At 40.2% G+C, this 27,736-nt stretch overlaps 1 protein-coding gene across 5 annotated transcripts in view; it reads left to right on the top strand.

Annotated features, from left to right (window-relative positions):
• The first annotated feature begins 1,758 nt into the window (after positions 1-1,758).
• The window catches only part of LOC139933316 (death-associated protein kinase 2), a 55,430-nt gene continuing 29,452 nt past the window's right edge, over positions 1,759-27,736 (top strand). Inside the window, exons 1-3 of one of the 5 annotated variants that reach the window (XM_078290364.1) lie at positions 1,759-2,007; positions 18,052-18,168; positions 27,421-27,642. In XM_078290364.1, coding sequence (XP_078146490.1) covers positions 18,107-18,168; positions 27,421-27,642 — 284 coding nt within the window. In that variant the 5' untranslated portion in view covers positions 1,759-2,007; positions 18,052-18,106. Of the gene's footprint in view, positions 2,008-3,660; positions 3,832-17,991; positions 18,169-27,420; positions 27,643-27,736 lie in introns of those variants that run through there. The other 4 variants (XM_078290362.1, XM_071927380.2, XM_078290363.1 and 1 more) reach the window with 4 other exon arrangements.

Raw genomic sequence — 27,736 nt, forward strand, 5'->3', positions numbered from 1 at the left:
TGGCAGACCGTACCTGGGAAGGCAGCTTTCGCAGGAACAGGTGGACGAAGAGGAAATCGCGTTTGTGCCCACCCAGGAGATCCAGCATCCTGTCCATGAGTTCAGACGGCTTGCTGTCGCCGAGGCCTTGCAGAGAGAAGAGCCGGCTAGCCCGCTCGGCGTCGGAAAGTTCAAAAGCTTTCAACAGATGGGCTTTGAGTGTCTCATATTTATCCTGCTGCGGGGGAGTTTTGAGGAGGCTCACCACTCGGGATGCAGTTGAACTCCCGAGGGCCGACACCACGTAAAAGTATCTTGTGGCATCCGCGGTGATCTCCCAAAGTGCAAACTGCGCTTCTGTCTGGGCGAACCAGGCTGAGACCGACGATTCCCAGAACTCCGGCAGTTTGAGGGAAACTACGTTAATCACCATGTTCGTGAAGAGCTGTCACTGGAAACGTCCAGCAGACAAACGTCGGGGTCACCAGTGTAGAAGTGGCAGGAATGTGGAGACGGACAACTCGTGTGTCATTTATTTGAAAACCTCAGAGCCAGACAATTTACATCGCGCTGCCCAAAAACACAACAACACTACGTCGAGCTGACGTCACTCAGAAAACACAGACTTTCTTAAAGGGACCGTGTCTCCTTAACCCTGAGAAGCACACAATATAACTGCGTGTGTTAAACATACCCAAACCACAGATTATGGTGAATAATGTCCATAGAGTCCGCCACAATACTGTAATAACCAGCTATAGCTACCATAAGCTAAACTCTGAACCCTTTTTAAAGATGACCAGCGGAGTTGGTCGTCATTTTTTAAAAAGAAGGGTCATCATAATACTTTTCTAATGCATTTTATTAATCTTATGGTAAAACTTAATTTCACCACTTGGGCTAGAAATGGCCGTTACTTAGCCGGACCTATTTAGAGCTAAAAGAGGGCTAGTATGTAATCCAGACAGTGAAATCAGGGATAGTGCTCACTGGGAGAGATCGTAGGTGTTTGACAGTCGTGTAATCACCAGGACAGTCCGGGCATTGCCGTTTTAGAGAATTTTACCTCTGGCCCTTTCAGAGTCTGTGCACGCCACTGGCTTGAAATTCCACTGAAATGTGGCTGCTAAGTGCACTATCAAATGGAAAGCAAACTGATGACAGATACTGTAGAGTCATAAAAGCGTTCTAATCAAAAGTCAGAAATCATATTCAATTTTGCAAATACATCACCATTGTGAAGAATAAGAGGGAATGTTGTGTGGACCCTGTTCCTGTTTTCAATGGTAAAACAACATTCATTCCAACACAAAAAGCTAAATTTATCTCTCACATTCTTAGCCCAGTGATTAACATAAGTTTTAAAGAACAGTGTATGTTTTTATGTGAGGGAAACAATCTTTCAATCCAAATACAAGCCGAGTCACAACAGGACCATAGTTTATTCTGAGAACTTCAGGCCATCAGTGTGTTCATCAGAATATGATTCTATTTAAAATATGAGTCCCCAAAATGTAACCTTAAGACCAATAGACCACACCTTTTTTGCTAAGCCTATGGATGAGATTTAAAACTTTTTGTGAAATCTAACATGGGCTTATAGGCCTAATGATTTGAATGATTGACTGGTGAGAATGGGAGAAAGGGGAGGAATGAAGTAGTCATGCAGTATGACCACAGGGAGGCGCTACAAGCCATCAAATACTTGCCAGACTAAGGTTGGACCAGCAGGAAAAGTCATGGCTGGAAACAGTCCTAAAATTCTAAACTAAAATTCATTAGTGGCGTTTGAAGAGCTTTGTGTGATCTATAGACGTTGTTGAGCAGACTATGTGTCTGTAGGTGACAGGTTACAGATAGGCTATTTCCATGGACATACAGTAGTTTATGATGGAATAATAATATGCCACAAGAACCAATTTGATTTCATTTTGACCCGTGTAAATTTGTGTTGTCTGGAAAACTGGGTGCGCTGGCGTGAATTGTGAGCTGCGTGATCGAGACCAATCCAGACGACCTGGAGACCAGGTAGGCCTACCCATAACAGGATAAAACTACATGCATGTGTCAACTGATGTTGCAGTTTGTAGCCTACTGACGACACAGACAATACTGTATCCATATTGTCTGCCATACAGGGGTCTATAATCTGCACAATAAAATCCGTTTTTCCAATAAAGACTACTAGGACCCATTTTTCATCCACCTCAAAACCCTGAAAATCTCGAATCAATGAATCACCGGAGCAGTTTTTTCCATAAACAATTGTTATTAAAAGCAAAGACAGTCCAGTGAATAATGCAATCCACTAGGAGGCTGACGTGAACGTGTCCCAGTCGGCAGCGCGTACTTATGGTAAATCGGACATGACATGGAAGCGTGCGCCCGGGCCACACCGCCTACCTCTACCTGTGCGTGACGGCTACCTCGCTGAACTGCTGCGGCTCGCACGCCTGTGGTGTCCACACAGACAGCGTTGCTGCTGCGGCGCTGCCTTCCAGCCCTATCTTTCTACATTGAGTTTGCCTTTGATAATGGCCATAGAATGTTTCATTTCATGTCATTAAATATATATATATATATATATATATATATATATATATATATATATATATATATATATATATATATACATGTCGTTTGTGTATACCTTCGTTCAGAGAGAGAGAGAGAGAGAGGGAAAGAGCACACCGGAAAAATACTGCCCTTCACCTGATTTTCTTCTGAGTTCTTTTAACTTATTAACATAATATAATTATAGCCTACGTGGGGTTTCTGCTATGACTACCGTATTTCCACAATTAAAAGCCGGTACTCCACTAATTTAGCCGTGCAAGTCACTAAATTTTCTACAACACGGTCCTGCAAATATTTCACAATAAAAGCCTTGTGTTAACAAATGAAGGGATTCTGTCCACAGAAACGCTAGAGGGCTTTTAATTTGAAACGGAAACAGGAAGTGTTGAGTTAAATTTTTTTTAAATATTTTTTCATGTCTGTGACATATTCTACAGATATACACATTGAAACTATATTGAAAGGTTTTGTAGGCGACGGAGCACCAAGGAAAATAACTCTACATTAAAAACATATTGGAACCTGGCCAAAAAGTCATAGCTATGGTAGATAATATCCGAAAGGATGGGGATACCAAGTTAGAAAAAATATATTGCGTTATATTCGAAAGAAGCCTAGATAGCATCATTGTTGAATTATTTCAGCTGCTTTGAACGATGTTAAGACCTGAAAGCATTAACATGGCATTATTCATGTCATTAGTAAATCTGTCTACACCATTTCAAACGGACTATTTACAGAAAACTAACCCATAGGCTGTTGAAATTGTTTAACAAACTGCTGGTGACTCCGCTAGTGCATCTGGAAAGGCGAAAATATGTTTCTGTAGCCTACCGAGATTCCAGCTTGCGCTCTACCTCGCGCAAAATATGCGCATTGCCGCTTCTGGTGTGAAAGCCCCGTCACGCGGAAAAAATAGGCGACACGCCGAATCTCTAGATGAGCCGCAGATGAGCCGCAGCCGAGCCGCGCCTAGCCGCGCTGCTCACGGAAGCTGTGTGGCTGCTCTAACCTGTTAACATGGGCGCCGAAATGAAAAGCAACAGATTCCGCGAAGCACACGCGCTGCTCAGGTAGGCGGTGTGGCTCGGGCAGGATCTTTTCCGCATTTCGTGCCAGATTGCCGCGAGCGTCTGAACCTTCAGTTTGACAAGCTTCAGGGTAGAACGCATACGAATGACATTTATTGGGAATAGAGGACAGATATGAGTATCGACATTTATTGGGAATAGCAAACCAACAAGTGCATTGTCAGCCCAGATAGACTGGATGTGGGTGAGTGCTTTATGTTCATGAAATATTGATTTCTATTTCCATTTTCATTGTTTAGGTTACTTAAAATTTGCTTTACTTGTGTCATTGGTCTGATAGCTAGACAGAGAATAACCAATAGACCTATTTTGTAGCTGTTTTAGGTTAACTTTGTAGGCTTATTTTAGGGATGGTCTTACTTTTTGGTAGTGAATCTGCTGCTGTTCTGAAACATTCCAGTCGCAGTTGCCTACAGTAGCCTATAGACTGTAGCAAGCATCTGTAGCTGGTCATATGGTGGTATTTTTTCAGACAACTCACTCCTGTACACAATTAAACTATCGCTCCTCTGTAGCTGTGCACTGTCAAATCATTCCGCCGCTGTCAAACCTCCTGTACACTAGCAAACTATCACTCCTCTAGTCTACCTGTAGCGCCTACACTATCAAAATAAATCAGCCTGTTGGCTAGTTAGCTAGCTAACAAAGCCAAAAACCAACAGTTTGTCAGACTGAGCTGACTCAGTGTTTTAGACTATAGGGCAATAGTTTACTTTCACAGTAACCTTAATTTGGAAACAAATCTACCCATTCACTTTTCCTTAGTGTTGCTGAATGATGTCACCTAGATCCTACATAGGAAAGAGATATGTGCATTTGTGCATATGTGCTTTTAATACAGAAAAGCAGTAACGTTACGTTGCGGAGGAGTGGGCAGGACAGCTTTGACTCCGGACAGGACGGACCTCAATTTCAGAATAAAAGCGTTAGTGTTTGTCTGTTTGAACCAAGTTGTTAAACTGTAATTAGCTGTTAAAGTAATATCTTCCTGTCCGAAGAGAGCATGGCAGAGACGAGGGAGGCAATGAAACTTGTCAGCCCGTATGTTTCAATAAGTAATTCATGTTACACTATAACATTTTTTAAATTTTCCCAGCTTGCCTTTTAACGTAAACCAGCTAGCTCAGACACAGCTAGTGATTGTTAAATATATAGCTATGTTCATAGTCTTAAATTATACAAATTATTCATTTGTATAATTTAAGACTATGAACATGCTTTTACTGAAGGATGTCATGGTACTGGGTGAGTAATTTTTTTTTTTTTAAACTTGATTGTATTCTTGAAGCATGGATTTGTTTATTAGTACACAGTTGGCCGACGTGTCTATTGTTGACTTGACTTAATGAGGTCAAATAATTAACACAGAACTTAGATCAAGTGAAATGGGCTTTATTTAATACAAAAACAATGTGGAATGGGAAATTACACTGGTTACACAAATACAACTTTAAAGTGAAATCAAATAGTGTAATTCCAGCAAAAGCTCCCTGGTAGATTAATTGAATGGGACATTGTTTACAAAATTCAACAGATTGTTTTATGGAGTGCCTTTGTGTGTCTTAGCTTTCAAAATCCAACAGATGGTACAATGAGTTTAATGCAGAAATAGATTTATTCAAAAGATAAAAGGGGAAAACACAATCCTGTGATGCACTTTATCACCACCATTGCCTTTCCACTGTGTATAAGAACATATAGTATATTTTTTACAACAACCTCAAAAATGATTGCATTAAAGAATCACTAAGGGCACATTTGAAATCAGTAATGGGGCACTCACTACATCATTGTATATAGCTAAGAAGGCATAGAAACTGAGCAGGCCAACTTAAAAGTGAGTGTGCATGGCACCCCGGTGGCTCAACTGGTGGAGTGCATGGCATTGGGGCTAGGTGCTGGTTGCGGTGCTGTGGATTCAGGTCCGGCCTGTGCCCTTTGCTGCATGTCGTCCCCTTTCTCTGTCCTGTCTTTCCTGTCTCTCTGCTGTGGCTATCCAGTAGAGCAGAACTGCAAAAAAAAGTGAGTGTGAAGTATTCTTGTTCACCTCTAACTGGGCCCAAACCTCACAGGAATAGACTATGGCCTAAGTCGTAATCATAGGTTGCTGTGCTCCATCTTGTGATAACTTATTCATACTGCTCCAAAAACTGTCCTGTGAAGTCCCTCCTCTATGGAATACCCCCTTTCTAAGGCTTGTAGCTATCCTTGTTTTTGATATCAAAACATTTTTGCTATTTTAGCTAATCACGATCTCAAATATATTGTTGTCTAGGCCTACGCCCACAACACATCTTTGACTGAAATTGGTAGTAGTTCAGTGGATACAGAGCACTACCCAAGTAGTACAGTGGATAGCTTACAGAAATTGCTGTCAAGACATAGCAATATAAAAACTCATTGGGATTTGCAAGAAGCTCCAGGTATTGTTTATCAAGGTCATTGTGGCCATTATCTAGTGCCCAATAAAATCCAGCCTGTGGATAGCACCACCCCTTATTTTCTGTAATATTACTGCCAATAGTAATGGCTACTACTCCGAAATTGAGATCAGTCCACTCCGTTAATCAGAGCATTTCCTGTCCACGCCTCCGCAATACTTACTCCTTTTCTGTATTGACAAACTAAAAGCAAAAAGGAAAAATGCACATCTCTCTTTCCTTTTCAGTGGTGTCAACTAGTAACTAGATGGCACTCAGTAGAGAGCATACCACCACCGATGCTATGCAATTGTCAACTGTCAACAAGTTCCACTTGTTGGATTTTCACCAAAAGTTAATTTCTTCCATGCCGCATTACCAACTTGTTTCACATCAGGAGACACACACATTTTGATGACTATGATGACATGATAGAAGCTTTTGTGATTATCACAATACCACGTGGCCAATCAGCACTATATCTGCTCAGTAGCCATTAGGGCTGCCCTTCTACTACTGTACCAAGTCTTGGAAAAATTGGCAGGACGGTTATGTCTAAACGGGAAATGAGCTCTCCAGTGCCCCCATATTGTTTGATTGGACCAATAATGCCTCTTCTTATGTCTGCTGATAGGCACACAAAGTGTGATGGTGTTACGTGAATTTGTGCGCAAGTTATATGCCTTTTTATGAGAAGCCACACCCACCGCCACACCCCCCTTTCCAATTGGTGTGAAAAGTTAATCAGTTCTTCCTTGTCCCATGACCAAACTTTCCACAAAGTTTCATGCAAATACATTCAGAACTTTTGGAGTTATCCTGCTAACAGACAGACAGATGGACAGATGCAATGGGGTGAAAACATAGGCTAACCCCCGTCCAACTCCGTTGGCGGACTGAAGTAAAAAGCCAGTGAAATCACTTTTTTATTTAAATGTTAAGTGATGTTAAGTTGTTAAACCTGCAATAAGCGATTTCAGACCCTGTAACCAATCCTGAAACTAACGTGTGCTACGTGGAGATTTCCGTGAGGCGTAATGATATAAACAAATAGCCACACATGCGGACCAGCTGTGTTGTTGTTTTCACCTCTTTTCTAAAGCTTGTTGTCAAAGTCGGCCCGAGAAATGGCGAATCGATGAAGTGAGCGAGTAAATGTTTTCAAGTAGTAAACTTGCTACCTACCTCTTCACTTGTGGGATATGTAACCTTCAGCAAGAGAAAAATCTGGCAAAGCGAGACTGGTAACCGGCGATATTTCTCCGATATTTGTCCTTAAGGGCTTCCGTCGCTGGGTAGCTTTGCTGTGTGTGTTTACAAATGTATTGCGGTTGCTGTCACCCTCTAGTGGTCAGAAAAAAATCGCTTAGTGTAGCTTTAAGTTAAATGTGTACATTTTATGTTAAATGAGTAAAACGACTGAAACTAAGGTACACACATTGTCTTCAAACCTTAACTGTGAATTTTCACACAACTCCCACAATCTGCTGATGTTCAGAAAGAACTACCCTTAAAGGATTAGTTCACCCAAAAATGAAAACTTAGTCATTATCTACTCACCCTCATGCCATTTGAAACACAGGTGAAGTTGCCAGCACAACTTCGTAGCAGCGTTCTCCAAACGAACTTAAGTCTTTGGGGACCGAACTTAAGAGTTACAAGTTAACAATCTTTTGGGGGGGTACAACACTGGAACACTTCGAACAACAACACCTCCTCCTCAGCCCAGTCCTATGTTTTTGAATGCAGAAATCTCCACAGTGCGTGCACCGTGAGCTGTTCACTTTGTTTCACTGAGTACCATTCACAACCCCTGCTGATATTTACTAGTCATATTATGCTTCAAGAAAACAGAAATATTACACATTGATCCTTTAAAGGAACCTGGTCTTGATCTTTTACAGACCTATATCCAAGTTACTATTCATCTCCAAAATTCTTGAAAACGTAGTCGCTGAGCAGTGGTTGAAGGATATAACATCTTTGATAAATTTCAATCTGGCTTTAGCCAAAAACACTGAAACTGCTCTGCTTAGAGTTACTAGAGTTACTGACATCCTTATGCGTGCTGATAATGGTGAATATTTAGGGGTCCCAGCACGTAGTGTTGGTCGGATTATTAGGGGTCCAAGCACATAGTGCTGGAAACCCTATTGTTTTTGGTCGGATTATTATTAGTGTGCTTGCTGTAGGCAAAGCACGCTATTACTATTCTCTTTTTTCTTGCAGACATTTTTTTGGCACCTTTCTTCATCTACAGTTTTCATGTTACATAGACATATCATACATCAAAATGTGCGTTCTACATCGGGCGAGTGTGCTTGTATTTTTCTAAGAGATCTGTCTCGAGGTTTCGGAGATATTAACTATAAATCTAAGCTGATACTTATATCTTATCTGGCAACCCTTAATGGCAGCACGAGTTCTGCTACAGGAAGGATGTGTAGTTTGTGACAGTGAAGATCCGGTTTTTCCGCCATTGACGTTTATCTACACACCGGGACAGCAGCACTCTTATTTTGTCCCACGGTTTGACCAATAAGTATTTTCCAGAGCAGAGTGACCAGTATCATGCATTGTATTAAACTGAAGTGTGAAAAGTAAAATCTTTACATTTATATCATATCGCCGTTTTACCGATGCATGCATCACTGGTGTTGATTCTTTCCAATGTGTCAGATAGTTTTCTTTTTGTTTTCTTATAATTTGCTTTAGTCTAATGGGGTTTCTGTCTGGGGGCTCTGCTTGTGTTTGTGAACATAGTCCCAGAACCAGCTGGGTGAGGGGGCGTCTCTCTAGAGTCTCTGTGTAGGCTCTCTTTTGGATTTTGATAATTAGTGGGTATCGTCCTAATTCTTTCTCTGTCTCTCTCACGTTGTCCACACACACACACACACACACACACACACAGAGTGGCAGGGGTGGGAGAGGGGCACACAGCCCGATGCCTTAAATTGAATTAAATAGATGCATTTCTCCAATATGACAGTTCATGCACGGATTATAGAAGTTGCAGTCTTTCCAGCTCTCTCTCTCTCTCTCTCTCTCTCTCTCTCTCTCTCTCTCTCTCTCTCTCTCTCTCTCTCTCTCTCTCTCAAATTCAAATAAGCTTTACTGTCAGGGCAAGACAATTTCTGTTGCCAGAGCATTAGCAAGAATATAATCATCAACAATAAACAATCATATTAAGAAGTCAAATATTATACATATTAAAATATTATAATAATGCATATTGTACAACGACAATTGCTATCTGTTCATGTTCATTCAAATAGCTTGGACATATATACAATCAATATTAATAAAAAAAATAGGTTCATAGTAGCAGAGAGAGCAGAGAATATTTCTTTCAATTTAGGGTCATAGGTTTCTCTTATCTTGTCATTGGACATGAGAACAGAAAGTGTATTTCTGTCTCTATTTCCATGAGATTGCAGTGCTGCAGAGCCTCTGGTCTTTGGTTTTCCAATTTTATTTCAAACCTGGAATCCTAAACACCAAACCTGGAAACCCAAAGACAAAACCTGGAAGGTTTTTTTTTCAATTTCCAGGTTATGGTCCCCAAGTCTATATTTCCTAAAAATGTTTCTTTCTTGAACTTCGTGAATGTGAAGGTATTTGGCCAATTTCATTTGTCTGTTAAGTGTGTGATGGCGCTGAAGTTTATTCTGGTTTTTAATTCCGTTATTCCACTTATCTGTGTAGCGCTGTTTTAAGTGGAGGTCAAGGCACTTTATTGTGTCTTTTGGTGTGTTTTGGTCTCTTGGTGTGTGTTGGTCTCTTGGTGTGTGTTGGTCTCTAGGTGTGTGTTGGTGTGCGTCTTGGTGTTGACATGCTGCTGAGGTCTGATACCAGCTGGTTCAGGGAACCACATTGTAGGGAATGCTGGTTGCAAAGAAGGGCTTGATATTTTAATGATTGCTGGTCTGATTGGTTTAAATGTTGCCAGAATTTATACGTTTTCCTTTTAATATGGAGGAGGAACAGTTCTATTATTGCTACTACTACTACTACTAGGCTACTACTACTACTACTGCTACTACTATTACTACTACTACTACTGCTACTGCTACTACTACTACTAGGCTACTACTACTACTGCTACTACTATTACTACTACTACTAGGGATGCCCCGATAACGTTTTTTGCCGCCGATCGCCGATGGTCTATACCGATCGTTTTTTTGTTTTGTTATAGCAGCTGGTATAGCAGTATTATAGGTCTAACAGTTTCCATTTTACATACATTTCATCCATCAAATTGAGTCCTGGTTAAAAAGTATCCACATTTTCTTTTTTTCTACCTCAATATTTACTTGATCACCTAAACAAAACCATGTGCGTTCTAGGTAGCAACATGATTTAGTGAGATAACCGAAGCACAAGACTCAGACTGTTGCCACTTGCCTGTGTTGTTGAGTCGAGTTAAATAAATGGAGACACCCTCCGAAGATATATATCCGTTTCAGTCTTTGTTTTTGTATAGCCTAAGTGAATGTTCTTAAGAGGGAGAGAAATTAGACTTTTCAGTTGCCTCTCCGCTGTTAGGGTCTCGACCAGACCTTAGATTGGGCCCAAAAAAACAAGCCCGACCCTACCCGAGCCCGTGCACATTCTGTCTGAGCCCGGCACGGCCCGTCCCATTGGCTGCATTTATGGGCTCGAGCCCGGTTTAAAACCGAAATTTTCTTAGTAAGTTGGCTGTTTATAAGTAGCTAAACTAATTCCAAGTTGTTTGAATGACAAAAATCTGTTCAGAATTACGTGCGGGATCTTACTGAATAGCCTATTTCCTCTCGCAGAAGACTCGCAAAGCGAGTGTGGTACCGTAGGCAGCGAAAACCCGACACTTACATTTCAAATCGTAACCTTTGATTGACTGGTGATAAAAACATAATTGACACAAGGAATTAACAATCAGACTTTGCGGATTACAGAGAAATTTGAATGACAGAAATCTGTTCAGAATTACGCACGGGATCCATGGTTATCAACCTGCCTGCGTGCGCACGGTGCCAGAGGAGACGAGGAGACGCTGTGCCGCTGCTGACTGAGATGTGAATATGTATCGATCACAGTGATTGATACATAAGGTTTAAGGTTACAATGTTATAATACATATAACATTCTGATTATCACACCAAATAGCTTACTCCCCACCCCAATTATAAAAAATAAAAAAAAGACGTTAGGCTTCTGACCACGAGAGCGGCCTGGTCCGGCCCAAGGAGTGCAGACCATTATGTAAACAAACGCACATGGCTCATGTGTTTTGCGTCATCGATTGTTTTTTGCAATCGGCGACTATAAAGCATTATCGGAATTCTCCGATCTCATATTTATACTGAATATCGGCCGACTGATTGCTGGCTGATCGATCGCGGCATCCCTAACTACTACTACTAGGCTACAACTACTACTACTACTACTACACTGACACTTCTATCACTACTACTAGTTCTACTGCAACTACTACCACTACCTAGTGCATATACAAACACCAAGTCAAAGGGACTGTTGCTAGGACAGCAAGCACACTTAAATTTTCTTCAGAAAATTTAGCCTTTTCTAGTTATTTTTATTCTTCTTATTATTATTCTGCCATAAAAGTATCTGCAGCTCAGAAACTATAAGGGCTACAGCTCCCTTGGCAGATAGGTGCCAAATTCGGTGTCATTGCGCCTATAGGGGGCGCTACAGCAACGTTTTAGATTTTAAATGGCCATAACTGGGTGAGTACAAATCATAGAAAGACAATTATTTTATTGCTGGATTCCTTGGGTCAAGCCGCATCTATGTATATAGGCCATGCCCATTTCCACAATCAAGGTTTTCCGGCATTTTTAATTTTTTCCAAAACTGTTTTTTCACTTCTCCTTCAAATTTGATCCAATCTTCACCAAATTTGGCTCACAGCATGTCTGGACTGTTTTTCGATATTCCATATTGTTTTGCCACAATTGGCTTTCAAAATTTGTAGGCGGGGCCTAATATACAAAAATTGCCATAACAATTTGGGCCCCATCAACCAAATTTGGTACACGTGTACGGTTCAACTCTGAGGTAACTCTGAGGTAAATTTGTTGCCATTTTGCCCATAGGTGGCGCTATACCAGCATCATAACTTTAAATGGCCATGCACATCCATTGTATTTATGTCAGTCATTATATACAGTACAAACTCTATTCAATTTTCAAAACGTTAAGTATGTCACACTTGCACATTGGTCCACATGACACATTTACCTCAGAGGCCCCAGAGGTCATCAAGTGCTTGGACCCCATCCATTGCCGCTTGCGGCTATATTCAGTTTTGGTGTTGCTCGACTTAAGTGCAGCCTTTGACACCACTGATCATGCCATCCTTGATAGGCTTAGGAAATGGGTTGGTAATTCTGGAAATGCTCTGAAATGGCTCTCCTCCCAGCTGTCTAACAGAAAGTTTGCTGTGTCCATTGCCAATTTTGTTTTTGTTATATATGCTTTCCTTGGGCCATATTCTTAGTCACTTTGGTTGTATCTCTGATCATTGCTTTGCGGATGATACACAATTGTATTTATTTTTAAATCCGAATGAACTATCTGGTCACTCTCCATGACTGTTTGGCTGCTATTAAGGCTTACATAATGACTGAGCCGTTACAGCACAGGTTGCTAAGGTCCTCTGATCAAGGACTTCTAGATATCTCTCGTTCTAGACTTAAAACAAAACAAAAGGTGACCTTGCCTTTGTTATTTTGGCCCCCGCATTCTGGAACCATCTCCCCCTGTCAGATCAGCTGAGTCTGAGCTGAGTTGATTGCTTTAAGCAGCGCCTAAAAACTCAGTTTTATAGTTTGTTCTTTTTATGATAGTGGGGGCTGTCCTGTTAGTACTGTATGTGTATTCTGTTTGTATGTATGTGTGTATTTATGTTTGTAGGTATCTATTGTCTGTGTGTATGTTTATTTGTATATATTCTTATTATTTCTTTGTTTCAATGAAGCACTTTGTAACAGCGTGTTTTAAAAAGTGCTATATCTAAATAGAGTTGTACTTACTTCAGCATCACCCTTGATTCAATCTCACAACCTTTGGTGCCAATGGCAAGTCATGAATAGATTGAGCCAGCTGAGAAGTGGGTGGACTAGCTGTTGTTTAACACTATGATCAAGAGGGAATGTTTTATATTTCTATTAATGTTTTTAAAGATAATAATCTGATAATTGACATTCTTAATGGAGACATATAGGCTAAATGTTTGTATTCATTTTACTTTGAAGACTCAATAAGATAAGAGCTAATGTTTAAATAGCACAACAGGTGGTGATGTCATTAGATGTCAGGCTTTACACAGATTTGGGTTTGGGGTTTACTTTACTCTTTAAAGACGCTCTATTTTCCATTGACTATAATTGTTTGCATGAGGGCAGCATTCACATTGCTGTCATACTTCATATACAAAGATTGTAAAACTTATTTATTCTCATGGATATTCATTATGTATTAAGTGTGAACTTACAGTGACTGTGTACGGTACCATTTTCATGCACTGTTGGCTCAATTTTTATTTATTAGTGATGATCTGATGATCAGGATTTACTGACATTAACCAAATTAATATTCAGTATGTCTAAATTCTTATTCCAGATACTGCAGGTTGGCAAATGCTTCATTGTCTTGGCAAGCAAAGAGTAGAGTTTTGAAACAAGACCACGGTTACTACCAGATGTGTATAGTTTGTGAAATTGGTGACTGTCAAGACTGGAACGCCAGGGAACACTGTGGCATTGAGAGCAGAGCAAAGTTGTAAATAAAAGAAAAAATAAGTGCTTTGGAGACTATATGCCTTTTTTAAGTCCTGAAACACAGAGTCTATTATCCAGAGTAATGTCTGCCAAGTTATGAATACCTTTTTCTGACCAGCAGGGTAACAAAATTATTAAAGGATAATTCCAGTTATTTTCAACCTGGGCTAGGCCTATATTTTCTAAGTTTTTGCCATCGTGGCGATTGTGTTCAAAAGTTTGTCACTTATTTCACTGTAGAGCTTTATGTTCCTCCAGTAGCGCTGCTCTCCAATACACACTCAAGGGCCAAAGTAAGCTCCAACAGATGAACCCAAAAAGCAAATAAAACACATCCTTTCAGTATTGTAGGGAATGTCCTCCCATGTGGGTAACATGAATGTAAGGAATATGAGTCTTTTCACACAGTGGCACTGATTATGAAGAGTTATAACTTTTCATAAGGTGGCACAAATGTTAAGATAAATATTCCCACAGTGTCTAAAACTCAGTCTCATTAAAGTAACTATCAATTTGGAATATCAACTAACAATTGAATAATTATTGAAATTTCAATATTAATAGTTCATCTCAATTAAAATACATTATTATACCTTTAGTTAACACTAAATTAATAATATTGATCATTTAACTAAGGGTTGAAGGATAAGGTGAGGTCTTTAACAGCAGAGGTTGGTTCATTCATGCATTATGTAATACAGACACAAGACCCTTTTAGAATCAACACACAATTTATTGAATAAAAGTATTAAAAGTAACACAAACAAATACAAACTATTTACTGGCGTGTGTGTATATGTGTGTGTGTGTGTGTGTGTGTGTGTGTGCGTGCATGTGTCCTTATCTATAGGGTATGTGTGAGGATGCTGGCCGCATGGCCAGGTACTGGCCCTTTGTTGGAGAGGGGAACAAAGGGTCGTAAAACCATAGGCCTAGATGGAGGGAAAGCTGTGTAGGCCTAGGTAGAGTTGGTGAACTAAGCTGAATGAGAATTCCGGGATTTTATCTAACAATGGAATATGAGAAGAATATTCTTTGATGTTATGTTAGTGGAGGTAAAATACATGCCTTAACCTTAAGTTTGTGCATTTATCCTATCTAACACTTGGAATGGCTATTTGGTGTTAACAGACCAACAGTAAATGCAATGCATCTCAACAATTTAGCATTAGCATATATCTGTCATTTTCCTAATTCTGTTGCTATGCTATATGCCCAGTTGTTACAGTCTTACTTGGAGTCCTTTGTCGCGTTGTGCGTGGTTCGAAGCTTGCGGTTTCAAAACTCTGGTTTTCCAGGGAAAAGGATTGTTTCGTTGCGTCCTGATGTCTGGGTCGGTGATCCAGCTGTATTTCTCTCTGTTGGCCACATCTGTCGCATGTGGAGGGAAAGAGAGGGTTTTGGGCTTCTGGTGTAGGCCTCTGGTTCTGGTCACTCTGCTTTCTTAGCAGGGGAAAGTTCCTTTCACATCCGCAGATTGCTTCTGCAGGGAAGAGAGGGTAGGCTGCGTGTATTCACTCCATTTTGGAGCAGGCAGGAGACAGCACAGGCCTTGGGCCTGCAGGAGAAGGGACACCAGTCCCTCTGTGCAGCCACCAGGAAAAAGAGAAGGAGAGAGCCCGAGAGAGAGAGGGGGCCCAAGAAAGAGAGAGAACAATGGCAGCACTTGGTTTTTAAGATAGGTCATTTCTGTGAAATGAACAGGAAACAGTTGTAGTTCTTTACATAGGGAACTGTAGTTTTCAGGACAGCTGAGGGATTGTACCTACAATATCCTTTAAGTGATTATCAAAAAGAGGAAGATGTGTATAGGGGTGGGAGATATGACATTGTATGCGATGATATCGATATTAATGTGCCCACGAAACGCCATCCAGCATTATCGAGTACACCTTTGCGCATCAGCCAATCACAAATCTACGTACTGTCTGGTACACACTGGAGCAGAGCGGAGTAAAATGACCAGACTGTATGTATGGGTAACAGGAGTCACTCCACTCCTTCCATGGCTGTAAATAATGTCTGTAACCATAGTAACGTTTACTTCAGACCAATATGGCGGCTGCCATCGCTTGTGTTTTCGGTTTACTTGACGCCATAACACCAGTTACCTGAGTCGCCAATTTATCCGTAACATTACATCTTAATAAACTGCCAATGACAGTGATACTTTAACTGCAACATTTGGTCTGGGCAAAGACCGCAGAACAGGTAGGAACAACCGCAATGTTGAGGAAACAGAGTGGATAAAAAATTTGAGAATGTCTCACAACACTTACCTCCGTCTCTTTCAAAATAACGATGATAATGTTACATAACGTAACGAGTGTTGCGCCTTAAGGTCACATAACAACCAGTTGTCCGGTTAGGATTAGACAAACAAAGAAAATGGTAATAGAGCAAACGCATTGTTGATTTTATTATTTTCATAGGATTTGTTGACTGTAAGAAATGCATTAAAAAACACCAGCGTTATCCTTTAAACACTGTAACATATTGCTTAATGGGGGGTTTGCCATTCTAAATAAATATAGAAATTGTAGAATGCAGTTCATTCCAGTATCCCACTGGTGGACAAAGAGGTTGATCACAGAAACAACATGGATTGGATTGACTGAGGGGTCGATGACCAATTGTTGATTGAAGAAAAACTGTGTAAAACAAAATAACGAAATTTCCTGTAAATCGGGATATCAGTAGTGAGATTTTAGAGTTTGTAGCAGTGTTCAGAGATAGCAATTCCAATTTAGTCCCAAAAACAGAGAATGCATTTAATAACACGGGGAGTAAACAGTAGTAAGATGATATGAGATGTTGAATGTCATCATCATCATAAAGTCACATGGAGATGTGACCATGGTTTTGATGAATAATCTCTGCTAATGGCTCCAGAGAGAGAGCAGACATAGGGGACACCCTTACCATGTACCTCAGGAAATGGCAAACTTGGCTGAGCAGTTATTACCTGATAGGATCACTGCAGTGAGATCAGTGTTAAGCATATGCTCCAGGACCTGTCATAAATAGTGCCAGATAGTGCCACTCAAGCTGGTCAAAAGCCTTCTCTCTAGGGCTGAACGATTTTGAAAAAATATCTAATTGCGATTATTGTGACTGATATTGCAATTGCGATATGATTTGCGATATTAGAGGGAATGATAATTTTTACATCATTATTCATCATCATCATTTTCATTGAAAAACGTATTAAAATGATTATGGTGTGATTTTTGCGGGGATCTGTACCAAACAAAGATGTTTTCTTAAGTCTGTAGAATATGATGTGTAGGCCAGGACATCTCTGCAGCACGACAATATTTAATTTAAAATGGTATTTTGGCACACATTTCGCCTTTAACAAATATTGCGCCTCCTGCGATTTGAAAATTGTAGTCATATTGCGATTTCGATAAAATTTTGATTAATTGTTCAGCCCTACTTCTCTGCATCTAAAGGTATTGCAGCGCACTGAGAGGGAATATTATTGACCACACCCTACAGAATGTGCAGGAGACAGCGCATTGTCAAAGTTTGTATCTTCATAATATTTGTAAATCATATCCAAAAATTTTATCCAAAATGTTGTTTAATTTGTTCAACAGGTATTGGATAATGTAATTAGGTTTTCTACTTCTGTCCTCCTACATTTCTACTTCCTGCCTCAACCAAAGATGAATGACAATAGCAAATGTTGAAGTTTGACTGAAAATATACAATAATATCAATTGTCAGTTTGCAAAAGTGGCCCTTAAAATAAACTATGTTGAGTATCTAAGTTTTAGGGAATGCATTCAAAATCAGTAATTAAACAAGACACAATATTTAGGTATCTAAAATGAAAGACATGATAATGTTCATTCATCTGTGTGATGATTGGTCAGTGTCACCCCAGATACTTGTGTCTGCTCATCTAGAATGTAGAATGTTTTTGTCATCCATTTATCTGCCATCATTTGGCTTCAGTCTGCCTTTTCAGTACTAATTCTTACAGACCCAATTGGTGTTCCTTCCTTTCTACCATTCATTTTGACCTGTTATGTCTCTCTCTTTCTCTTTCTCTTTCTCTTTCTCTCTTTCTTTTTATCCCCCTCACCTCTCACCTACTCCTTTCCCATTGTTTAATGACACTGGTTTCAGGAAATGCTTGATGAGTGCAGAGTTTGGAGCACCGTGAATCACTTGAAGTCGACTGCTCAGTAGCCAATAGTGGATCAACAGGAAACCAACAGGGATCACGAAGAAGCAAGTCAACATGGCGGTCTTTAAGCTTGAAAATGTGGAAGACCTCTATGAGATTGGAGAAGTTCTGGGAAGGTATGGATATGACTGAGTGAAGTGGGGAAAACTGTATTATGATAGTTTCCCCCATGATGTATTGGTATGTCAAGTAGGCCTATTCAGTAATCACATTATAAGGCTTTTTTTATGAAAGACTATACAAATTTTCTATCAAATGATCTTGAATGATCTTTTTCATGAGTATAATTGACTTTGACATGTTATTGCCCTGAGGGATATGATTGCAGCTCTTTATTGTCAAATGTCAAAAATTGTAATATGAAAAAAATGCAGTATTACGATATTTGAAGTTTCACACAAAAGGTGCAACATTATTATCTTGTGGTCCAAATACTATAATAATTGTTCGGGGAGCTTTCTGATGATTTCTGATTTTACCCCAAAACTATATTTAACAATACAAAGGATTGGTTTAGGGCTGGGTGGTTTACCGAACATTTACAGAAACCGACACAACAAATCTTTTCCTGATCTATTTTCCACATGTTGGTATGTTCAGTAAATGCATTCTTCCAGTGCAGTCCAGTGCATGTGCTCCTTTAACTTAAAGGAATAGTTCATCCAAAAATTTTTATTTATCTACCCACCCTCATGTCAGTTGAAACACTGGTGAAGTTTGTATGTCAATATAACTCACAGTGAGTTAGCCAGAGCAGCTCTGTAGCAACCTTCTCCAAAACAACTGGAGTGAAGACTTAAGAGTTCCAAAAAGGGCAAAAAATAACAATAAAATACCCCAAACAGCATACTCCAAGAGTTCTGAAGCCAAATGATTGCACTGTGGGTTGTTGTGCGTTCTATAGATCTTCCTATATGCAAACTAGATACATTTTTTTTGGGCAGACTGTAGGTTAGCCTACCTAATGTGCAAATTAAGTTAGGATAAATCAACAACCTCTGGGTTTTTCTCAGATCAAATCAGAAAACACTTCAATTACAAAGGGGCTTTATGGCCCAAGGGTGGCAGCCTTGGTGGATTAGCATGGAGTTGGTACTTGCAGTTGGTACTGAGTGGGGCTATTTGCTTGCACAGTGCTCTTTTCGAGGGTTTGTGTGCACTAGAGTTGTCAAGGTGGTGCTATTTCTACACTGGTATTGCTTTCCTCCTCAACCCTGGTCATACCGCCTTTTGCCACTAGACGGTGGTCTAAGCGCTATCAAAGACAGTCACAAAAGTGAAAGTGAAACTTAAAATTCTACAATTCACTCCAAACTCGATTGTGTTTTGTAACAGTATTTGTAAATAGTAACACTTTTTAATCAGAGATGTGTCAAACTGCTCAACACTTAACAGTTAACACGAGTACAGTGCAAAGACTGGCATATTGCCCCTGTTTACCAGTAGATTCCACCAGACACATTGCTATCACTGTAGGTAAAGACAAGTAATTAATCCCATTAAAAAATAAATCTTTTGTATGTCCGTTCATCATTTAGTAGCCTAACTTGAACATGGAAGCTCTGAATATGTGTCAATAAGTGTAACTAGAAAAGGCTAAATTTTCTGAAGAAAATTTGTGTGCTTGCTTCAGTAAAAAAGTGGACAGTTGAATTCATTTGAATGAGGTTAAACATCTTCTTCTTTTTGAATATTTAAGCAATTTATTTGACAGCTACAAGTCCTGTAGTTATCAATACATGGAAGGATAGGTAATCATGTTTTTAAAATTCATAGTATTATGGGCTGTAGTAAAAGCAGCAGCTGTAATATCAGTAGTAGAAGTAATACAATTAGCAGTCGTAGTAGTATTGCTCGTAGTAGCAATAGTGGTAGTAGTAGTAGTGGTAGTAGCAGTAGTACCACAACAGTAATGGTATTAGTAGTTTCAGTGTTTGAAGTAGTTGAATTATTAGTTTAAAATTGTAGCAGTATTAGTAACAGCATTAGTAGTAGTAGTAGTGGTAGTACTAGTAGTACTAGTAGTAGTAGTAGTAGCAGCAGTACTAGGACTTGTAAAGGTCATAAAAGTAGCACTCAGTAGTAGAAGTAATACAATTAACAGTAGTAGTAGTATTTGGACTATCGGTATTAGAAACAGTAGAAGTAGCAAAAAGTAATAGCAGTAATACCATTAGTAATTTTAGTTGTTGAAGGAATAACACAATTAGTAGTAGTCATGGTATTATTTGCAGTAGTAGCAGTAGTAGTAGTAGCAGTGTTAGAAGTAGTAGTAGCAGTAGTAGTAGCAGTATTAGAAGTAGTACTGGTAGTAGTAGTGGCAGTAGTAGTAGCAGCAGTATTAGAAGTAGTAGTAGTAGCAGTAATAGTAGTAGCAGTAGTAGTGGCAGTAGTAGTAGCAGTATTAGTAGTAGCAGTAGTAGTAGTAGTAGTAGCAGTATTAGAAGTAGTAGTAGTAGCAGTAGTAGTTGTTGTAATGGAAGTAGCATCAGTCACTGTAGATGTTGTGGTAACTACACGTTTGTGTGTGAGTTTTCTGCACTATGTGATTTAGTGTTGATTTACTTTTCATGAAACTTCAAAATGGTTACAGTTCACCAGGAACTTGAACTCACAACCATGTGGTCCCAAGCCCTGTGCTTAACCACTCTGCCAACTTCCACTTTGGTGTGCCACAGTGGGAAACAAAACAAAGGGACAAGTGATTGGGCATAGGTGATAATCCCACATTTCTATTATGAAATTACCACAGAATTCAGATTTTAAGATAAATTGATGAAATTCACCACATTTCATCTACAACATGTCCTCTGCCTGCCAAAATATTTTTGTGACGATTAAAAACAAAATTGCCATATTTATTAAGATAAATGTGTAAAGTACCATTTACTGAAGTAACATTTTAATGCACTGTGGGCTCAATTTTTGATGTATCAAAAATCTGAATAGACAGTTTGTCTAGGACAGTCTGAAGATGCCGTGTACCAAGTTTGGTGCAAATTGAACAAAAATGTGACAGTAGTTAGATTTAATTAGTTTTACAGTTTTTGAAAAAATGAAAGTTTCTTCTCACTTGGGCGTACATTTTGGTGAAAGTTGCAAAGCCGTAGCACGTACGGCTAATTTTTAATGAATTTTCAAAGTTTTGAAATTTAGACGGTTGCTATAGCACCACCATGGGGAGAATTGGCACCAAAATTGAATATATGTCGTTTTGGACCGAACCGGACTGCTGTGCAAAATTTTGTGCATTTTCGTTACGGGTCGGGTCGCCTACAAACAGTTCCTAGAGAAACTGTGTGGGCTTGCTGCAAGCAGCTGGAATTATAAGAATACCTAAGTTAGACAGGTCAGTGAGTTAGACACGTTGTTAGACATGTCAGTCAGTTAGACACGTGGTCAGTTAGACAGGTGGACAGTTATACAGGTGAGAAGTAGACAGCTCAGTCAGTTAGACAGGTGGTCAGTTATACAGGTAAGAAGTTAGACAGCTCAATCAGTTAGGCAGGTGATCAGTTAGACAGGTAGATAGTTCAGGAGATAGTTGTAAAAGGTGATTGCTGGGGTGTTTCCATGTGGTTGCTAGGGGGTTTCTATGTGGTTGCTAGGGTGTTTCTAAGTGGTTGCTAGGGTGTACTACATGGTTGCTACAGTGTTTCTAGGTGGTTGCTAGGGTGTTTCTAGGTGGTTGCTAAGGTGTACTAAGTTGTTGCTAGGGTGTTTCTAAGTGGTTGCTAGGGTGTTTCTAGGTGGTTGCTAAGGTGTACTAAGTGGTTGCTAGGGTGTTTCTAGGTGGTTGCTAAGGTGTACTAAGTGGTTGCTAAGGTGTGCTAGGTGGTTGCTAAGGTGTACCAGGTGGTTGCTAGGGTGTTACTAGGCAGTTGCTAAGGTGTGCTCGGTGGTTGCTAGGGTGTTTCAAGATGGTTGCTAAGGTGTACTAGGTGGTTGCCAGGGTGTTCCTAAGTGGTTGCTAGGGTGTTTCAAGGTGGTTGCTAAGGTGTACTAGGTGGTTGGTAGGATGTTTCAAGGCAGTTGCTAAGGTGTACTAAGTGGTTGCTAGGGTGTTTGCAAGTGGTTGTTAGGGTGTTTTCTAAGTGCTTCTAAGGTTTTGCAATCACAGGACAGCCCATAATAACACTGCACAGCCCATAACAACCATAGGACATCTCATAATAATCAGTGTAGGTTAATCAGTAGTCAGGTGGATAGTCAGACAGGTGGTCAGTTAGACAAGTGGGCAGTTAAACAGCTCAGTCAGTTAGACAGGTGGTCAGTTAGACAGTTGGGCAATTAAACAGCTCAGTCAGTTAGACAGTTTGTCAGACAGGTGGGCAGTTAAACAGCTCAGTCAGTTAGACAGGTGGGCAGTTAAACAGCTCAGTCAAATAGACAGGTGGGCAGTTAGACAGGTGGGTAGTTAAACAGATGGGCAGTTAAACAGCTCAGTCAGTTAGACAGGTGGTCAGTTAGACAGCTCAGTCAGTTAGACAGGTGGTCAGTTAGACAGGTGGTCAGTTAGACAGCTGAATCAGTTAAACAGATGGGCAGTTAAACAGCTCAGTCAGTTAGACAGGTGGGTAGTTAAACAGCTCAGTCAGTTAGACAGGTGGTCAGTTAGACAGCTCAGTCAGTTAGACAGGTGGTCAGTTAGACAGCTGAATCAGTTAGACTGGTGGTCAGTTAGACAGCTGAATCAGTTAGACAGGTGGTCAGTTAGACAGCTGAATCAGTTAGACAGGTGGTCAGTTAGGTGGTCAGAGAGACAGATGTACTGTATGTGTGTGTATGTGGCTGCACTGAGCCTGTGGCAGCTGATGAGCTCTGTGGCAGTTGATGACATCAGCTGCTGTGAACATTAAGGGCAGTTTATAGTACAACGATTTATGATCGCCCGATGCACATCGCTACAAAGTCACCAACATTCCATCATCGCTCAACTTTGATTTTGGACGCTGTTGCTCATAAAAAGTATAAACACTAGAGCGATTATAGAACGCATCGCAGAGGTTCAGTCATTTGCTCTCATCTAGTTACTTTATTTTGTTACTATAGTTCTAAATAGCAACTAGTTACTTTACTAAGTTAGTCTTTATTAAAAGTAACTCAGTCGAGTGCTTTCAAGTTACCCGCTTAAAAACTTAACCTTTATGTCTTTTGGTGATGTTCTCACTAGTAGGCTATAGAAATCATCACCGAGTACACTGCTGTTATCTAGTTATCTGTTATCTACTTAACAAGCAGCTTTCATTTATTCGGGGTCTGATCGTCTTTATGGTAAACTAGTATGATCACAGAGGCAGCCTCGATTAATCATGTCTGGTATAAAAAAATAAACAGCGGATAGCGCTCACAACACATTGCCAAGTGCTTTCAGTTCTCAGATGTACAGGTAACAATAATGTTTTTACCCTTTTCTTCCATCAGTTCAAAGTAATGCAGATATTCCCAGGTTGTGTTGTTTATTGTTGTTCTGAAAGCGAGTCGGAGCCTACAGACTCCAACCAGCTGCTGCAGTCTGCTTTTAATAACGCCATGTAATGAAATATATTTTCTTAATTGCACTAATTGAAAATTTAACCATTTGAAAGGAAAATAATAATAATACAGTTTGTAAACCAGTCTGCAGAATAGCCTAATGTACTGTATTTTTCACTCTTTCTTTTTAAATAAGAAGTTTCATTCAAGTAAATCTATTGTCTTTATCCAGGTCTAGATAAATAGCATAAATTGTCTCCTCAGTGTATGTTTTATTCTACAGTCTATTACAAAAGTATGGTCTTCCAGAGCTGTTGATTACCGTTTAATTTGAGCTCAGAGAATTAATCAACGTTAGGATAAAAGAGTTCCATAATGTTGTCATGACAACTGAGCCAGCGATGGGGTCAAAGTTCAATCCAATTTAAGTCTCAGCGATTGGCGCAACGACCATCGCAACGATGACAGTTCGCCTGTCGCTGGAAGTATAAACAACATGTCATTGCGACCGACGATAGAATATGATCATCGCCGGTGGTGACGATCATAAATCGCTGTACTATAAACTGCCTTTTACACCATGATTGTGTATGTGGAATTAATTAGCGATAAAAGTTAAATATCTTAAAAAGTATAAACAGTATGAAAAAGTTGAATAGACGTCTCTCATTCCAGTATGAGCTGAACAGAAAATGCGTGTGATTGCTGAGAGTGCAAAGTGTTGCTTGTGACAGCCCATAATATCCAGCATACGTGGTGTGTACATCCGTGTCTGGGTGTGTGAAAATAAAGACAGATGAAGGAGACAGAATTAAAAAGTAAAAAACACGGGTGCAGTTTAGTGTGGGTACAGCTCACCCTTTCTGTTGGCTGTCTGTGACTGGTCTATCACTCTGCTCAGTCAGTTAGACAGATGGTCAGTTAGATAGATGGGCAGTTAAACAGCTCAGTTAGACAGGTGGTCAGTTAGACAGGTAGGCAGTTAAACAGCTCAGTCAGTTAGACAGGTGGTCAGTTAGACAGTTGGGCAGTTAAACAGCTCAGTCAGTTAGACAGGTGGGCAACTGCCCACCTGTCTAACTACCCACCTGTCTAACTGAAAAAACTGTCTAACTGACTGAGCTGTTTAACTGCCCAACTGTCTAACTGACCACCTGTCTAACTGACTGAGCTGTTTAACTGCCTACCTGTCTAACTGACCACCTGTCTAACTGACTATACATCGTATCGCTTATATATTGACATTGTGAGTGAGAGCAGAAGCAGCAACATTCACTTAATGAATTGGTCTTTGCTAGAATGTTGCTAAGTGGCGGGTAGGGTTTTGCCAGTGGTCGCTAGTGTGTTTCTAGGTGATTCCTCCCTCACCTGTTGTTAGATTAAGAGGAGGACAAGGTAGAGATGAATGAATTAGACCTCAGCGACATTGTTTTGGAAATGAAAACAAAGTTTTTGCCCACTGATATCCAAACACACATCTCTTCCTATCTCTCTCCATATTGCTCTGTCCAGGGGTCGCATTAACCGAATATTTTCCGTCATTGACGGAATTTTTTTAACAATGACAGAAATATCTGAAGGCCGTCAGATTGACAGATTACATTGAGGGCGATCTACCCTAACGTTAAGTAATTCACACGCAACACTGTCAATAACCACATGTAGACCACCTGTAGTAGACCCCCCTGTCCAGTTGGTGGCGAGTGTGCATATTAATTAGCTATTGTTTACTGTAGAAGGAGTGCATGCTGCGGGATTTCCTCCCGGTGAAGCGAGTGCTTGCAGGATTGGGAAATCCCATGTCTTGCCGACTTCTGATCACTTCCCTGGGAGAAATGTTCCCCGACTTCAAAACTCTGGCTGAAGTGGCGCTGGTAATTCCAGTCTCCAGTTTGGCAGCAGAGCACGGGTTCAGCCTTCAGAACAAAATTAAAACGGCCATGACAAGCCGTCTGTCCGAGGCAAAGACGCAAAACCTAATGACAATCGCCTCTGCAGCAATCTCCCTTGATGCGTTTGATTACGCTCAAGCGAGCACCCAGTTTAAGTGCATGCAGACCAGGAGGAAGGTTTGAGTTCAGGCTAGGCTACAGCAGGTCAATTGAGTTCAATTTAATTTCTTGTAAATGGTTTGTTCATATTTTAATTGTAATTGTCTAATTCTGTAAAATTGCATCATTCATATTTGCCTGTTTAGGATGGTCAGTGCCTCCGTTTGTTAATCTTTTCTCTCGTACTAGTGCAGTGCCCATTTGCGCCGCTGCTGCACAGAGCGCTGTTTGCTTGTTTATTCAAAGTTTATTAATAATTAATTGAAAGTGTCGCGTGTCCAAATTGCAGCAAATCCGACACTGTCTGTCCTTGGGTCCCCAGCAATACACCCGCCAAGTGTGAAGTAGATCGGACGAACGGTTCTCGAGATATGTGAAGGACAGACAGACAGACAGACAGACAGACATTCCTTGCTTTATAGTAGCCTATGATAAATGCATAATCTAAGTTTGTTCTTCTGTATATTAAATGTTATTGTTGTGATTGTTTTTGAAAATTAAATGGTATTAAATAGGCTATGTCTCATTATCATTAAAAAAATTAAAATTAAAATGACGGGTAATAATAGATTATGACGGAATTTTTACGACCCTGTCCGTCAAAATGACGGACAATGAGAAAGTCTAACGCAACCACTGGCTCTGTCAGCTACTATGACCCAGAAACGGTGAAGTGCGGTTTTATATGACCGGTGTGGTTAGCTAGAGGTTGAAGAATGATTGATGGGTGGATGTCATGATATTACTGGTTGAAATTGGTTGGTTCATGCTTACGTAAGCACATGGCATATTTTGTTTTACAGGAAGAAAACATGATTGGATTTTGATATAAGAATACAAAGAAATTGATTTTTTGTATTTTTTTGGCATATATTGTTAAATAGGTGCATAATATGACCGGGGATGTGATCTAAAAGGGTTAAAAATGGAGTTTTCATTTCATTTCGACTTTAAAGGTGCCATTTCCTAATAGAGATAATGGGCAAAGTGAACAAGAATTTTGATTCTACAACCTACGGTTCAAAAGTTATGGACCAAAATGTAAATGGCTGATATAGCGCCACCATAAGGTCAATTGGTGTAATTTTTTACACCTGACTAGAAAGGGAGAATTTGAACCTATCTGCCAAGTTTGGGAACTGTAGCTCTTATAGTTACTGAGCTACAGATAGTTTTATGCAAAATCCCATGTGTGTGTATTGGAAAAAAACTGTAATTTAATCGTGAATATCTCAAAAACTACATGACGGATCTCTTAGAAAAGTAATACCACACTTCCCCTCAATGAGCTGCACGTTTTGATGCCTCATATGTCTATGTAGTGTAGAAAACTGTAGGAGTAGCGCGCACAACTTCTGTCCGGAAGACGGAATAAAAATAATAAGTATGCAGGATAATAACAGTATGCAGGATAATAACAGTGTGCTTTGCAAGCACACTAATAATAAGTATGCAGGATAACAGTGTGCTTTGCTTACAGCAAGCACACTAATAAGTATGCAGGATAATAACAGTGTGCTTTGCTTACAGCAAGCACACTAATAATAAGTTAGTATATAAGTGTGACTTGCTTTCAGCAAGCACACTAATAACGGTGTTCCCGGTGTGGGGCTAATAAGACCAGTGTCAAATCCAAGACCGTATGCCACCGGGAACACCACCTGCTGCGACAACTCTAGTGTGCACCGCAACTTGATTTGCATAAACTTCTTGAATAAGACAAAAACCCTTCTTAGCTCAAGCAACTGAGGTGCAAAAAAATTTGCATATTGTCCCAGCACCGCAATCTTGCTGAATCTGAAGCTTGTTGTTTTACTCTGAATTGTGTCCCTATCCATGTAGCGGGCATTTTGGTCAGGTTCGGGAGGTTCGGGAGCGGGCCAGTGGGACTCCTTGGGCAGGGAAGTTCCTGAAGATCCGGAAGAGCTCATGCAGCCGTCTGGGCCTTGAGAGGAGCAGTGTGGAGCGTGAGGTGGAGGTCCTCCAGGCCTTGCAACACCCAAACATCATGACCCTAAGGGACGTGTTCGAGAGCCGAGCTGAGGTGGTGCTCATTGTGGAGCTGTGAGTTGACAAGGGTGTGTGTGTGTGTGTGGGTGTGTGTCTCTGTGCATGCACAAATATGTCTGTCATGGTGGCTTCGTCAATGGCAGCAGTT

This window comes from Centroberyx gerrardi, chromosome 19, assembly GCF_048128805.1.
Source record: "Centroberyx gerrardi isolate f3 chromosome 19, fCenGer3.hap1.cur.20231027, whole genome shotgun sequence".
In the NCBI taxonomy this organism is placed as follows: domain Eukaryota; kingdom Metazoa; phylum Chordata; class Actinopteri; order Beryciformes; family Berycidae; genus Centroberyx; species Centroberyx gerrardi.